Source organism: Centruroides sculpturatus, unplaced genomic scaffold, assembly GCF_000671375.1.
Source record: "Centruroides sculpturatus isolate CEXI.00-Female unplaced genomic scaffold, Cexi_2.0 scaffold140, whole genome shotgun sequence".
In the NCBI taxonomy this organism is placed as follows: Eukaryota; Metazoa; Arthropoda; class Arachnida; order Scorpiones; family Buthidae; genus Centruroides; species Centruroides sculpturatus.
Window position 1 is genome coordinate 796,594 of NW_019384503.1, and position 15,157 is coordinate 811,750.

General features: G+C 30.8%; 1 protein-coding gene across 7 annotated transcripts; it reads right to left on the reverse strand.

Moving 5' to 3' along the window:
• Window positions 1-104: 104 nt before the first annotated feature.
• Window positions 105-13,586, reverse strand: LOC111622143. 7 transcript variants are annotated; one of them, XM_023364470.1, is made up of 6 exons: window positions 13,421-13,586; window positions 13,034-13,107; window positions 10,616-11,509; window positions 9,104-10,134; window positions 8,975-9,028; window positions 105-424 (listed from the first exon to the last, which is right to left on the reverse strand). In XM_023364470.1, exons 2-5 carry the CDS (start codon window positions 13,089-13,091, stop codon window positions 9,017-9,019), a joined length of 1,995 nt encoding a protein of 664 aa, XP_023220238.1. In that variant the 5' UTR covers window positions 13,092-13,107; window positions 13,421-13,586; the 3' UTR covers window positions 105-424; window positions 8,975-9,016. The 7 variants fall into 7 exon arrangements, with proteins under 7 accessions (XP_023220238.1, XP_023220244.1, XP_023220245.1 ...); XM_023364473.1 differs by lacking the exon at window positions 105-424 and adding an exon at window positions 992-2,052; XM_023364471.1 differs by lacking the exon at window positions 105-424 and adding an exon at window positions 992-3,647.
• Window positions 13,587-15,157: the final 1,571 nt, after the last annotated feature.

Consider the following 15,157-nt stretch of genomic DNA (forward strand, 5'->3'; position numbering starts at 1 on the left):
CAGTAATTTACTTGATAAGACAGACCTCAGAAAAATACTTTATGAGGCATAAAGCTGTCTATAATGTAAATTAATTAACTAAGGATTTTTTTGCCCTGCCAGGGTGTGGCTGAGTTATCTGGACTGCTGGGTTATCGAGTGCCAGGTTTTCGAGACTCTACTGTATTAAATTATCTCATTTTTACTGGATGAAGTAAGATGATAATGTGATCCATTTTTACTACTCAATTCTATTATAACAATAACATTGGCACTTGTTCCTTCTATTTTAATACTTTAAAATATATTCATACACATATCCTACATCTTTAAATGCAATTCTGCCAGTTATGATTATAAAAACATAATTTTCAGTAGAATCCAGATTATCCCAGGCAAACTTGAAAGTGAACCTGCTACTTTTCTTCTGATTTGTTTCTGTTACCTTTTAATATTTAACTTCAATGTGAAATAAAATAATTCATGTTAAAATTTAACTACAATACTATAACAGTTATTCTTAAAACTATGCTGAAAATACGCAAGATCTGTTTATATAAAAAATACAGATTGTTCCTTAACAAGAGCTTACACCAACCATATTAAAATTATAAATAATAACCCAAGTATCCTACAGCATAATGTGGATAATCTTTTGGATAGCATCTGTAATCGTTAATCTAAACAAGAATGTAACAATGTACTTTGAATTGATAAGATCTCATTCTGATTTTAAAACCATAATCTTATTAGTAACATATATAACCAATAACCTGTAAGAAGAAATTACAAGAAAGCAGATGTCTGCAGTTTTGTTTGTTTTATATACAGTCGACCCCCTATAACACTGTTGATTTTTCCGTTTTATATGAATTCCTTGTTGTACGAGTCACTTAGATTTTACAAATACGTGAGCCGTTCACACCCCGACACACGTATTTGTAAAACCTAAGTGACTCGTACAACATGGAATTCATATAAAATGGAAAAATCAACAGTGTTATAGGGGGTCGACTGTATTGTCTACTTGATTTTTTTTTATAAATAAGACTTATTATTACTGGTATAACTGACCTGACCTGACCTGAAGCAGAACAGTCAAGGTGTTCAAAAACATTCATCATTTTTAAGATAATACTGGTATTAAACTAAAGTTACTGAGATGATTACTATATACTGGTGTAATTTCTGATTAGTAAAGTGAGGAAGTGTTATTCAAAAAGTCCTATAGACAATATAGAAACAACAGAGTAAAATATTAAAGACATAAAAGTAAAAATAATTAAGATATGTGCAGTGTTTATTAACATATTCTGTTTTGAGAAGTTAAATTTGTAATGTTACTTTTGTCAATACAGTTAATAACTTAGATATTGTAGTAAACAATATATCACCTATATACATTATACTGATAAAATAATAAAAAATTTGACAATAGGTAAATGAATAGTATACAGAAACTGTAAATGCATTTCATTAAAGCTTGCCCTAGGCACCATTTCTTTGGCCAAATATTGAAACAATCATTTATTAGTGCCTACTTCTGTGGACTGTTGCTTCTAATACAATACTTTTATAAACATAGTCATTAAAGAAATTTATAAAATATATCTTCTGTTACATAAACATGCCAACTTATTTTTTACTGCTTCTCCTGAATTGCTTTTACACAAATTTCTCACAACAATCTTTCAAACATGCATTATATATATCATGCATGTTTGAAACATATGAATACATACAACATTAAACCTGTCCAATGCAAGAATGATAAACTTTCCTACATGCATAACCTGTCTATGTACAACAAAGATGCTGTCAACTAGTTGCAACTACTGGGGATATACAAAATACCAACAGTAGAGTACAGACTCAATGTAAGTTGGAATATATCAGATTCATCAGTTTCTCATTACAAGAAAAGACTTGAATATGATACTAACAATTGAAAACTGTCCACTGCACTGTCGATATATGTATCAGAAGATGATATACATGTTGATTTCGAGAACACATCCCGAATGTATGCATCACAAAGATTTTACATCATTGTGGCCATTGAAATTTACAAGGCTGAAATGAAAGAGAAAAGTAATGAGTGTAAGAAAATGAAAGACATTTATCCTTTGTAAGGCAATCATTATTTAAGAGATCATAACCTGGTGTTAAATATTAAATATCTTATTGCAAAATAGAGTTAAAAATGTCACTTGAACATCATTAATGTTTTTTTGTTAATTCTACCATAGTTTGTATATTGCTATTACTTTAATATTTCCGATGAACAACACCAATTTTTATATTTTAAAATGCATTTGAAGTATTGAGTATTTGAGATAGTTACAAGGAAGTTCTAATTGCATTTTGTTTAAAAAATATGGTACCTGAAGAAGATCCAGTGTTGGAAAACATTTATCCATGTTCCATCAATAAAATACACACTAGAGTTTATTTTATGGTTTTTCAGTTGATTTTGTGTCTCTAATCTCACCATTTGCCACTAATAAAGACACATCAAAATCCCATAGTTGCAAAATGGAGTTACACTGAAAGAACATCAGAATGTACTGATGCAGACAGTGCTAGTTAAATAACTTACATCTGAGGCAAAAGTTAGTTTTTCTACCTGTGATTCTGGAATAGTTACTAATAAAGAGCACTTCTAGTACTTGCACTCAAGTATAAACAACTTTAAAGTACATTTATAGAACTTTATTGTATTCAGTTTATTAATATTAACTATTTTCTTTTTCTTTTGAGCATTTTTGACTGTTCATTTTGCTAGTTGTGGCAGTCGCCTGACTTGCTGCTTTGCCTTATATGACAAGCCAACCCAGAAGGCAAACCAGTCAAATTTTTGATAAAAATGCTAAATATTATTGCATTGTCAAGTAGCACAAGAATGTTTCTTCATAGTTTATATTTAGTTACTCATGATATTTGCCTTTTTATTTTCATTATTCAAACTTCACTCTTTCTGTATGAGTTATAATTGTAGGAAAGAATCAAATATGGTGAAATTGCTTAAGTTAGCTCTTTTCAGTTTCATATTTTTTTATTTATATGTAGTGTATTTTAAGCTAAATGCCAGTCAGTTGTAATCAAAGACTTAGAATTGTTATATTGCAAGTTATTATTATGTTGGTTAAAGGTGTTTTTCTGTCAGTTTGGTTTCATCTAATGAGGTTACAACTAATTGTCTCTTGTATTATATCTTTATATTTTTGTAAATTTAACAATTGTAGTTATTATTAACAAGTCCAATATTATAAAATAGCAAGTCGCCATAATTCTTTTAGAAGAATTCTAATGCAAGATCCTTTGTCTCATTATTCAGAGAAAAACTTGCAGTATTTGTCGTCTTTAATTACCTGAAAATAACACAAACACAAAGCCTACACACCAGCAGTTTTTATAACAAGTGGGAACATTTTTGCCCATGTTGATTAAGCATCAGGTAAACAAATTATGAGACAAATGGGGAATTGCAGAACACTTGCGCAGGGGAAATGACATAACATAAGAGAATGAGGAGGAGTAGAATAATGAGATTTATATTTCATAGAAAGACTTCCATGTTTTGTGGGAGGAGTCAACATCACAAAAGTTTATAGCTGAGGGTGACATTATATATTTCCACCTGCTGCAGATGCTTGAGGAAGAGTTACCTGAAAGAGTTATGTAAGAGATGTGCTTAGCGGAAATTGACTTTGATGTCTAGGTTAGTTACCTGAAAACACAACATATTTAATTTTAGGTGTGGAGTAATGGAATAACATTTGGGCTTTTCTACAGGAAAATGGACTCTATTTTAGGTGTTAGAAATAAAACCAAGAAAACTCCATGTGATTGGCGCAATAGTCATAGGTTTGTGCCTGACCAATTACCAGTGTTCAGTGGGTCAAATTAAGTTTAGAGCAATAATTTTATTTAATTAAGTAGGTATTGAGTTACAGCATCTTTTAAAAGTAGTCTATTTAAGAAGTAGTTTTCAAAACAACATATGAAGGGGACACCATAATTATTATTGGTGGACCTGCATATTTTTAAACTGGATGAAATGTTTGATAGAAAACTCCTGTTTAAAAAATTTCGTACTGAAATTAGTCTATGAACTATAAACTCTAGAAAAACTGGAATGTACTCCCTAAAATAGATAAATCAAGGATACCGTGAACTTAATAGAACATGTCTAAAGATTAAACTTTCTGAATGTCTTTATGTGTATGATGATGATGATGATGATGATGATATTTTAGTTCAAATTCCACTCTAAAGGAGGAAAAGTAAATCTGACATGATGAAAAGAAGATGCAGAAGCAACAGTAAAAAGTGGGATAGCAAACAAGTTAATGTTTTAACTATGGCAGACCTGGCTGAGGTTTAATATAGCATTTCTGCTAAAAAATATTCTATTGGTTTACATGGACACTCAAATCTAATAGATCTAGTGTTCCGATAGGATATGTTGGATCTAAATTTCCTTTTAAAATAAATACAATCTATTGATCAAATAGATCCTATTGGTTTTACATGGAAATTTCACCCAATAGTCTCTATTAAATGTAAACTTCAAAATGAAATCAGTGAGTCTACCGACTTTGTGTTACATTATAAAGTTATTCATCTAATTCATTATTATTTTTAATATTTAATGTTTAGACATTTGGTTATACCTATATGTCTTCTTACACAATTTTAATATAATGTGGTTCACAAGAGAAAACTAATCGTCGTTTTATGCGATAGATTTTTTAACATGGAGAAACCAATTTGCATGAAAATTTTTAAACTGAACTTTTTGTTTAAGTTGTCGTATTGTTATAAAAGATACTGTTTTTTGTTCAAAAATTGGAGTCTAAATGAAGAGTTCATTTATCATTTTTAATCATAATATAGTACAAGTCGACCCCTCTATAACACTGTTGATTATTCCGTTTTATATGAATTCCATGTTGTACGAGTCACTTAGATTTTACAAATAGGTGTGCTGGGCTGTGAACGGCTCACATATTTGTAAAATCTAAGTGACTCGTACAACATGGAATTCATATAAAACGGAAAAATCAATAGTGTTATAAGGGAGTCGACTGGTACTGTAAGTAAGTCAGAAAATATTGTATATTGATTTACTTATTACTATGCTACCTTGCTTGTGTTTACTATATTTATATATTAATAATATTAGTGATGTTAGAATAAAACAGCTGTTTCTTTTGTAAATTTCTTATTTTTTCATTACATTGAAGTTGTGGATCCTGTTAAGCATTTTAAAGCACAATCTTTAGCCAAAAATCAACAACAATGAAATAATTTTAAGGAATTCATATAAAATTTTCATCAAAATTAGAAAAATGCAATTGGGAAATAACTAAAACCTAGATAATATCATATAATAAAGCTTTTGCTACAATTATTATATCATTTTTCAATTTGTCTTCTACAGAAAAAGCTAATAATTTAATAATGAGTGTATTATCAAATATATTTTATATAAAAAAAACATCTAAACAAAGCTAAAATCATATTATTATATCAGAAATGCACACATTTAATTTAAAATTCAATACTTTATCATGTATATGAAATAATTAAGAATTTTAAAAAATGTATAATATTTACTATTGTTAACTTATTTGGCAAGAGTATTGTTTTTAGTCATGATTTGATTCTATTTCCTAATTTCTCTCATATGTAGGCTTCTTCTTTTGATGCCCATGTTGTAGTATATCCTAAATACATCCTTTTGCTGTATGGTAGAAAAGAAGCGCACAAAGAGCAGTCGCGACAAACTCGAACTCTTCTCCTTGATCTTTACTCAAATTTGAGTGACTAAAAGTCCAGGTGGTGGGAAGTTAGTGTGGTCAAGTATCATATAAGTTGAAATGAGATTTAATTAAGATTTTACATTTGAAGTAATTACAAAAAATATAAATTTTTAGGATCTTTTCTTTTCCTGTTTCACAGACCAATTTAGAAGTAACAGACAATTAACAGGGATATGTTGCCTTTATGTACGACTTTATACAAAGCTTTCATGTTATTTCTTTTATAAAACTCATCCTTGTCCTTAATATATCAGTTGTTTGGATTGGCCAGCAAATAGTCTGAGCTTAAACTAAATTACAACCCTTTGGGCTATATTGAACAAAAAAGACAGAAAAGATACCCCCTGTACTAAAGAGGAGTTGAAAAATACAATTCTACACTATTCGTCTGGGATATCTCCTGGAGTGTGTCAATATAAAATTAAACAAATATGACAATAAATTACGGCAGTAATGAAAGCAAAAACGGTACAACCGAATTTTACAAAAGATAGTCTAGTATATTTTTCCCTTTAGGTGGTCTAATAATTTTATCTTTTAGTTTGTTTGGCATGCCTCCTGATTGACAAGAGGGGCAGAAAATAAAATATGTATTCTAGATATAGAATAATTTAATAATTACTAATTTTACTTACCTCCAATTTTCAACAATCAATTCTTTCGCATCTTTTAAAAGTAGTCTATTTAAGAAGTAGTTTTCAAAACAACATATGAAGGGGACACCATAATTATTATTGGTGGACCTGCATATTTTTAAACTGGATGAAATGTTTGATAGAAAACTCCTGTTTAAAAAATTTCGTACTGAAATTAGTCTATGAACTATAAACTCTAGAAAAACTGGAATGTACTCCCTAAAATAGATAAATCAAGGATACCGTGAACTTAATAGAACATGTCTAAAGATTAAACTTTCTGAATGTCTTTATGTGTATGATGATGATGATGATGATGATATTTTAGTTCAAATTCCACTCTAAAGGAGGAAAAGTAAATCTGACATGATGAAAAGAAGATGCAGAAGCAACAGTAAAAAGTGGGATAGCAAACAAGTTAATGTTTTAACTATGGCAGACCTGGCTGAGGTTTAATATAGCATTTCTGCTAAAAAATATTCTATTGGTTTACATGGACACTCAAATCTAATAGATCTAGTGTTCCGATAGGATATGTTGGATCTAAATTTCCTTTTAAAATAAATACAATCTATTGATCAAATAGATCCTATTGGTTTTACATGGAAATTTCACCCAATAGTCTCTATTAAATGTAAACTTCAAAATGAAATCAGTGAGTCTACCGACTTTGTGTTACATTATAAAGTTATTCATCTAATTCATTATTATTTTTAATATTTAATGTTTAGACATTTGGTTATACCTATATGTCTTCTTACACAATTTTAATATAATGTGGTTCACAAGAGAAAACTAATCGTCGTTTTATGCGATAGATTTTTTAACATGGAGAAACCAATTTGCATGAAAATTTTTAAACTGAACTTTTTGTTTAAGTTGTCGTATTGTTATAAAAGATACTGTTTTTTGTTCAAAAATTGGAGTCTAAATGAAGAGTTCATTTATCATTTTTAATCATAATATAGTACAAGTCGACCCCTCTATAACACTGTTGATTATTCCGTTTTATATGAATTCCATGTTGTACGAGTCACTTAGATTTTACAAATAGGTGTGCTGGGCTGTGAACGGCTCACATATTTGTAAAATCTAAGTGACTCGTACAACATGGAATTCATATAAAACGGAAAAATCAATAGTGTTATAAGGGAGTCGACTGGTACTGTAAGTAAGTCAGAAAATATTGTATATTGATTTACTTATTACTATGCTACCTTGCTTGTGTTTACTATATTTATATATTAATAATATTAGTGATGTTAGAATAAAACAGCTGTTTCTTTTGTAAATTTCTTATTTTTTCATTACATTGAAGTTGTGGATCCTGTTAAGCATTTTAAAGCACAATCTTTAGCCAAAAATCAACAACAATGAAATAATTTTAAGGAATTCATATAAAATTTTCATCAAAATTAGAAAAATGCAATTGGGAAATAACTAAAACCTAGATAATATCATATAATAAAGCTTTTGCTACAATTATTATATCATTTTTCAATTTGTCTTCTACAGAAAAAGCTAATAATTTAATAATGAGTGTATTATCAAATATATTTTATATAAAAAAAACATCTAAACAAAGCTAAAATCATATTATTATATCAGAAATGCACACATTTAATTTAAAATTCAATACTTTATCATGTATATGAAATAATTAAGAATTTTAAAAAATGTATAATATTTACTATTGTTAACTTATTTGGCAAGAGTATTGTTTTTAGTCATGATTTGATTCTATTTCCTAATTTCTCTCATATGTAGGCTTCTTCTTTTGATGCCCATGTTGTAGTATATCCTAAATACATCCTTTTGCTGTATGGTAGAAAAGAAGCGCACAAAGAGCAGTCGCGACAAACTCGAACTCTTCTCCTTGATCTTTACTCAAATTTGAGTGACTAAAAGTCCAGGTGGTGGGAAGTTAGTGTGGTCAAGTATCATATAAGTTGAAATGAGATTTAATTAAGATTTTACATTTGAAGTAATTACAAAAAATATAAATTTTTAGGATCTTTTCTTTTCCTGTTTCACAGACCAATTTAGAAGTAACAGACAATTAACAGGGATATGTTGCCTTTATGTACGACTTTATACAAAGCTTTCATGTTATTTCTTTTATAAAACTCATCCTTGTCCTTAATATATCAGTTGTTTGGATTGGCCAGCAAATAGTCTGAGCTTAAACTAAATTACAACCCTTTGGGCTATATTGAACAAAAAAGACAGAAAAGATACCCCCTGTACTAAAGAGGAGTTGAAAAATACAATTCTACACTATTCGTCTGGGATATCTCCTGGAGTGTGTCAATATAAAATTAAACAAATATGACAATAAATTACGGCAGTAATGAAAGCAAAAACGGTACAACCGAATTTTACAAAAGATAGTCTAGTATATTTTTCCCTTTAGGTGGTCTAATAATTTTATCTTTTAGTTTGTTTGGCATGCCTCCTGATTGACAAGAGGGGCAGAAAATAAAATATGTATTCTAGATATAGAATAATTTAATAATTACTAATTTTACTTACCTCCAATTTTCAACAATCAATTCTTTCGAGATGTTTATCAAGTTATATTATATTCTGTAAAATATTAAATGTAAAAATATATTGTATTAGTAAACAACACAACAGATTTTAATGTACAATTAAATTAACCTCATCTGAAGATAAATCGATCAATCTGAATGGTTCCAAGCAATCCATTGGTCCTTCGGATGGGTCGCCGGATGCACTCTCCTTGTTTATAACTTCTCTTATGAATACCGAATTAAGTTCCTTTCTCATCTCTTCTGCAGAATCTCGATCAACTTTACTAAAAGTCTCAACATTTTCCTCGCAGATAATAGAAAATTCTGAATTAAAACTGTGAACAATGCCGTGAAAATAAAGTCTGAAGTTTTCCCAATTGTCTCCCTTGAATAAATATCTTAAAAAGTGAATGAATTTATGAAGATTTCTGTATCTATTGCCAAGATCAGAAGGTGGATTTTCACTAAATGTCTTTTGTATTATGACGTATACTTTAGTATGGTTACAGGGCAGATTTTTATCTAATTTCATCAATTCTTTCTTTGTCTTTCTGTATATTTTAATAGTGTTATAAAAATCTTCGCATAAATCTAAATAGATGGTAAATAACTCATAAATATCAAAAGGATCAGGTATGCAAATGTATATTGGATTGAGTGCAGAAGTAGTTGATAATTTCAATAATTCGTCAAAACAATCGTAATAAAAGACAATTCTCGTTTCCTCTCGAAATATTTCTCTATTGTTTTCGTTTCTAATCTCATTGTAGAAATTCCTCCATGTTACAGGATGAAAGAAGTTTCCTCTGAGAAAATTTAAGAAGTTTCCTGTAAACGGATCGTCTCTAAACAAACCTAAAATGAATAACAAAATACCACGTACGTATGGAATCGTAACTGTGTCCATGGAATGAAAAATGTAAAAAGCCACAACAAATTCCATAAATGATTTATGAATAAATTCGATACATTGTTCACTGTTTCCCTCCGAATCTTTCTTAAATATATCCAGCCCAATGATAAATTGGTATTCATCATCATAACTGAAAGTTTTCCGGAAATCATCATCTGTTAATCTCTGTGTACCTGAAACACCATCCTTATTGAGTTGCTGAAATTCCTTTATATAGCACGAGTTTCCTAATTTTAGGATTAAATCTTCTCCATCAAAAAATGTTCCCCTTTTCAGTGTTTGATTGTGTTCTTTCTCCCTTTTATATCTTTCTATAATAGCATGAAAAGTGGAAATGAACAAATCAGTCTTTGTCTTTATGTCTCTGTAAACAGTACTATCAGGAAGGAAACATAACATTTGCAACATCATTGGGTATTGTGCTAATTCGAAAGCATCGTTTTTTACGAAATTGATGAGATAATCCTTTTTATCTTTGTCTTCTTTAATCATTAAGTCGATGTAATTTACCTTCTGTTCTAAAGAGAATCCTTCGATGCAATATTGGTTGTCGAAGTGTATACTAATTTCATCTGCGATAGGTAGACGACTGGTAACAATAAATGATATATGCGAAATTATAAAGGTCCGCTCACCAGTTATGAAGTTTTTTAAGCATTGTTTATATTGGATTTCATCAAATCCATCCAGCATGATCAGAAAATTACACGTAGGTCTTNATTAAATCTTCTCCATCAAAAAATGTTCCCCTTTTCAGTGTTTGATTGTGTGCTTTCTCCCTTTTATATCTTTCTATAATAGCATGAAAAGTGGAGATGAACAAATCAGTCGTTGTCTTTATGTCACTGTAAACAGAACTATCAGGAAGGAAGCATAACATTTGCAACATTAGTGGGCATTGTGCTAATTCAAAAGCATCGTTTTTTAGGAAATTGGTGAGATAATCCTTTTTATTTTTGTCTTCTTTAATCATACAGTCGATGTAATTTACCTTCTGTTCTAAAGAGAATCCTTCGATGCAATATTGGTCTTTGAAGTGTATACTAATTTGATCTGAGATAGGTAGACGACTGGTAAGAACAATTGTCACTTTTGGAAAAATGAAGCATGAGTCGATTGATATAAAGTCTTTTAAAATTTCTTTATAGCATATTTCTTCAAATCCGTCTAAAATGATCAGTAAGTTCCATGCAGGTTCTCTTAGTTGATTCCTTAAGTTGAAATTCTCATTAATATAATTGATTAGAGATTTACACGTATTCCTCTTAACTAATTCATGTGATTCAATTAACACTATAACATCGAATTGTCTTAAATAATCACATTCTTCATTCTTTCCCCAATCATATGCGATTTTTCTGCAAATGGTCGTTTTACCACATCCTGGATCTCCTGTGATCAAAACTGTTCGACGCCTGTTAGTTTCTTTAGGAAAAATATCTTTAATTTGAATAGTTTCTCCAGTTTTGCATCGAAAAATATCGGTTTTTTGAAGTTTTACATCCATAAAACATTCTTCTATTGGAAAGTTGTTATCTTCACTACAAAGGAAATGTGTCATATATGCATAATTGTTCTTGTATCTATTCATTAGCTGTTCTTGAATGACCTTTAATTCCTCTGAAATGAAGAAAATCTTAAATTAGAAAAGAAAATTTGTATGCAGGTATAAAAATTACGAATAGAAATTCTATGTTCGTGAGTTAAAGAATAGAAGTTGTATATTCTTAGTGGCAGACCTAAAGCACCTATTTTGTTCTGAAATGAACCAGTTCTAATATACTGCCCACATGACATTTTGTAGATTTTCTTTTTATGTGTCACACTTAGATGATAGCGGATTTAAGTAAACATTTCTACTGTAAAATGATCTTTATCTTAATTGGTATGTAAAGTACCAATTAAGATTGCCTTTCATTAATTAAGCTCGATCTCTCAGTTAAAATTTAATAGTATCTACTTTCTAACGAACCTATCTAAATGACTACATGAATGTCCACATGCCAAGTTATCGTAAACGAAGAAAACAAAACCAATGACATAACTTGAATTCATATTGTGCAGTTTATTTTTATATCGCAACGCAACACATGCGTTATCTGCCGAAGGGGGATGCCACCCGGGAGGAATTTTTTAAAAAAGTGACCCATATTTAAGTGTTTGAAAAGTGAGGGAAATACGGAAAACTTCACATGGACGGGTCATTCGCCAGGCTCTAAGTTATCAGTGGTCAGTGCTTTTATCCCCTCATTCACCGATGTGTGTTGAATTCATATGGTAATGACTGACAATGTTAATGTTAATGACTGACAAGCCGTTACAAGCATGTTTACTGCATTGGGACCGGGTCTATTGGGGTTCGGTTAGTCATTAATACTTTAGTTACGAATAATGATTTTCAAATACTTCATACAATACTACGAAATATACTTGTAACATAGACAACATAAATTTTGTGAGGCCAACGACACCTTTGTTTCGCCGTTAATAAATACATAGGATGTGAGGATATCAAAATCCATTTCCCAATTACAATTTAAAGTTAATGTTTAGGGTCGTAGACTGTCATGGCAGCTCTTCCTGTTTTAGCCTCGAAACCAGACCGCTTTGGAGACGACGTGTCACGTGACGACGCGAGCGAACGGCGGCGGCTGCTGCGCCGCGATAAACGGGGAAAACCTACGTGCGGGTTGACGTCCATATACGTACACTCATGGCGGCTCATCTCTGATTCCGCAAAAAGAAAAGAAAACAGTGGGGACGCACGTTCTAACCTAACCTAACCTATTCTAATAATTTAATCGGTAATAATTGTGGTAATTTATTAGAATAGGTTAGGTTAGGTTAGAACGTGCGTCCCCACTGTTTCCTTTTTTTTTTGCGGAATCAGAGATGAGCCGCCATGAGTCTACGTATATGGACGTTAACCCGCGCGTCGGTTTTCCCCGTTTATCGCGGCGCAGCAGCCGCCGCCGTTCGCTCGCGTCGTCACGTGACACGTCGTCTCCAAAGCGGTCCGGTTTCGAGGCTAAAACAGGAAGAGCTGCCATGACAGTCTACGACCCTAAACATTAACCCAATTTAAATCTTATTCACTTCAAATATGTTTTAAATAAAATATGTAATTAATATAAAGATAATTACCTTGAAGGAAAGAATCATCAATCTTATTTCGATACTCCTCTCCCATTTTTATATCCATGCAATCGCTCTTTGCACTATTAATTAAACATGGATGAATGTAAAATATAAATAAAGTATAAAATAATAAATTACTTCATATTTTATATTAAACATAATACAGAAATTAATTTAAAAAAGGCCGCCTTATGGAGAAATTTTCACGGGAAAGTGTTAGGCCTAAAACTCCACGTGGCACAGCTTCTGTGGCAGTTACACGTGAACCGACGTCACACTAACTACTGTTTACTGGTTTCGTCCACTCCGATAACGTGGGAGAATTTTTAAGTGTTTTAAAATTATAATAATTACTATTTAATGAATAGTATATAAGTGTATAAAATTGTTTACCGTATCCGAATTCAAATTCACTCCTCCAGTGAGAACACGTGTTTCATTAAGTCGTGCAACGTTCTTTACGACGAGTTGTAGCTGCAAAGAAAAGCCGATACGATAAAAGTTTATACGGACAAATTTAAACACGTGTAACCATGTTTTGGTGTTGCTGATACGCCTTATAATTTATATAAATTGTTCTCATTTGTTAAGTACGGTAAATATACATAAAAATTTACTAAAATCAAGCTAAAAATAGATAAAAATGAAGATTTATAATTGTTTGTTTACGTTCGTAACTGATAATGTATTCCTGACGTTTCCAACAAAGTTCCCACCTCACAAACCCAATTCGATGCTTATTCGTTAAAGGATTTTCACTTGCCTATAATAGACCAATTAGAGCTCAATAGGCGGGCGAAAGAGGACTTTATTCTCCAATGAACGAAAAAAGGGTCTCCCATAGACTTAACATGGAAAGGAGGAGTTTTGAGAGTAAATTTAAAAATACGGAATGGTAACAAATATCTTATTCGCTCAAACAGACTTAGATTATGTAAATAAAAGCCAATCAGTGCTTAAATCAACAGCATCTAATTAATTACGAAAGAATTGAAACTTTCTCCAATGATAGTATAGCGCAAACAACTGGTTTAATTATCACGTATCCTGCTACTATCAAACTATTGTAGTGTAACATCTCGTGCAGGGATTCTTTTTATTCTCGACAATTAAAAATCCACATTAAAAAATATTAAAAAGTACAATTCTTCGATCAATGTGCTAACCACGTGACTTAGTTTTCTCGCGTGTTAAACACACATAGAAAGTCCTTCCTAAAGATAGCGGCTTATACGCTATTCAATCTAATTAATCTGCTTCAATTATTCCTTACTTGACGAAATAATTAAACTCCTAGTCGCTCCTATCCAAGGAACAGAAGAAATTTAAATAAAGTTCGAAGCGGTGTTCATATTTATTTCACGGTATTATGCAATGTTAATTACAAGAGCAAGGGTAGAAATGATGACGTTATCGAAAAATCGAAGTCGTTCTACGTAATAGTTTACGTAACAAAAATGTGATTCATTTAGGCACGTGATATCCTGTCTGGACGTTACATTTGTTAAATCTAAAGGAAGTTTACACACCTAAGACAAATCTCATCGAATTTGAAAGGTTGGTATATTATCATTCTATTCGTTTATGTAATTAAGTTATAATTATACCAGTACATCGACCCCCATATAACACTGTTCATAATTCCGTTTTATATGAATTCCATGTTGTACGAGTCACTTAAATTTTACAAACACGTGTGCCGGGCTTTGAACGGCTCACGTATTTGTAAAATCTAAGTGACTCGTACGACGTTGGTTCAGTTTATTTGCGATATGTGTAGGGCATAAACAATTTGCTGTTGAGCATATTTCATTTTTACTGTTTCACTAATTTATTTATATTGCCTTTATCTTGTATTACAATGTTTTCATTTATTATCTGTTTGATTTCTTTTTGTAATTAATTTTTGTTTACATTTTTTAAAATATGTTTTTAACTTGTATTTCGTTGTCATAATATTAAATAGGTTTTTGGGCTTGTATTTCTTTGTTTTGATAGTAAATTCCAACTTGTAACATAAATATATATACCTACCTATCCTGTCTTATTACTATTGTTTTCTTTTTATAAAGTTATTATTATTATGATTATTTTTTTATTTTCAAACTGACTATAACCAGTTCTATGACA

Excerpts from the sequence above, each read along its gene's own strand:
- LOC111622143 (XM_023364470.1), bottom strand. The coding sequence starts at position 13,091 with ATGGATATAAAAATGGGAGAGGAGTATCGAAATAAGATTGATGATTCT. Across the intron at positions 11,510-13,033 it reads TGATGATTCTTTCCTTCAAG|AGGAATTAAAGGTCATTCAA; the intron begins GTAATTATCTTT and ends TCTTCATTTCAG.